Source organism: Myzus persicae, unplaced genomic scaffold (genome assembly GCF_001856785.1).
Source record: "Myzus persicae strain clone G006 unplaced genomic scaffold, MPER_G0061.0, whole genome shotgun sequence".
Lineage (NCBI taxonomy): Eukaryota > Metazoa > Arthropoda > Insecta > Hemiptera > Aphididae > Myzus > Myzus persicae.
Window position 1 is genome coordinate 290,437 of NW_019103155.1, and position 1,595 is coordinate 292,031.

The 1,595-nt window shown below is 38.7% G+C and overlaps 1 protein-coding gene across 1 annotated transcript; it reads right to left on the reverse strand.

The window, feature by feature from the left end:
• Positions 1 to 601: 601 nt before the first annotated feature.
• On the reverse strand, positions 602 to 940 carry LOC111033888 (putative uncharacterized protein FLJ37770). Its single transcript, XM_022314829.1, has one exon. The coding sequence runs from the start codon at positions 938 to 940 to the stop codon at positions 602 to 604; it is 339 nt and encodes a 112-aa protein (XP_022170521.1).
• Between the last annotated feature and the right edge of the window lie 655 nt (positions 941 to 1,595).

The window sequence follows — 1,595 nt, forward strand, 5'->3', positions numbered from 1 at the left end:
CTTCCTCGTCAGCTGAAAATTTTTTTCCACCCATGTGCTTCTTCAGGGAAGTGAACAAATGGTAATCTGTAGGCGCCAGGTCGGGGGAATACGGGGGGTGGTTCAAAACATACCATCCAAATGAGTACAACAATTGCTTCGTGACATTGGCCGTGTGGGGTCTGGCGTTGTCGTGCAGCAGGCAGACTCCGCTCGTTAACAGACCCCTCCTTTTATTTTGAATAGCTCTCCTCAATTTTTTTAGGGTCTCACAATATCTTGCTGCGTTGATGGTCTCCCCCTGAGGTAAATATTCAATCAAAATGATGCCTTTGTGGTCCCAAAACACTGATGCCATGATTTTTTTGGCTGAAATGGTGGTTTTTAACTTTTTGGTTGAGGGTGAAGTGGTGTGACACAACTGTTCGGACTGTCTCTTAGTTTCAGGTGTATAGTGTGCAACCCAAGTTTCATCTCCAGTAACAATAGACTTGAGAAAATTATCACCGTCCAGTTCATAGCGTTCCAAAAACTCTCTAGAGGCTTGCACTCGATTCAACATGTGTTGTTCAGTAAGCTATTTTGGAACCCATCTTGCGCACAGTTTATGAAATCCAAGTGTTTATGTGATTGTTTCGTGGAGCAGAGACCTTGACAGTTGCGGAAACATTGCAGAAAGTTCATCCAGAGTCAATCTGCGATCGTCACGAACCGCATTCTCGACTATTTTCACAATGTCGTCAGTCAAAATCGACGGTCTCCCACTCCTCAGAACGTCATGTACATTCGTACGGCCGTTTTTAAACTCCCTACACCACTTGTATACACTGGTACGATTCATATGGCCTTCACCATAAACGGTTCGTACCTCATTAAAAATCACATGTGAAGATTTTTCCATCGCAACAAGGTAACGGATAACGGCGCGGATTTCGCACTTGGCGGCAGACTCGATCGACATGTTTAACAAGAAAAATTCGTGAGACTACAGTTTACGGGGATATCCCGAGTGCGTCCCGTTTTTAATTTTTACCTTTTTCATAGTCCCAGTGCGTCCGCCGTTTTATCGACAAATTATATTACAGTGCCCGAGTGCGTCCTCGGTCCACAGTTGCTATAGGTATCTATTTAAGATATTTGAACACTGGAAACGGTGGGAAATTAATTTTAATTAATCTATTTGGCTTACCATTATTAAATCAAGTAGATTCAGAAAACTATATTATTGAAGATTTTATATTTATAATGCCAAAACATCAAAAACTTAACGAATTTATGGATAATATAATAGAAAATTATACAGATTCTGGAGTAAAATTTCCTATTTCCATGTGGGCTAAAATGAATAGAAGTTCTGAAAGGACAACAAATGCTTGTGAAAGCATTCATTCCAAGTACAACTCGTTATTTTATACACATTTTTGGAAATATTAAAAAAAATTCAAATCGATACTAAAATAGCAATCCGAACGGCCACACAAACAACAAAAAAAACCAAAACAAAGTACGTGCAAGAAAATATTATACATCGAAGACAATATAAAACAATTTAATAATAATGAAATAACAAGATTCGATTTTTTCAAAAGAATAGCATTTAAACACCAGCTTATATA

What these genes read in the sequence shown, in the direction of transcription:
- LOC111033888 (XM_022314829.1), bottom strand. Translation starts at nt 940, where the DNA reads ATGTCGATCGAGTCTGCCGCCAAGTGCGAAATCCGCGCCGTTATCCGT.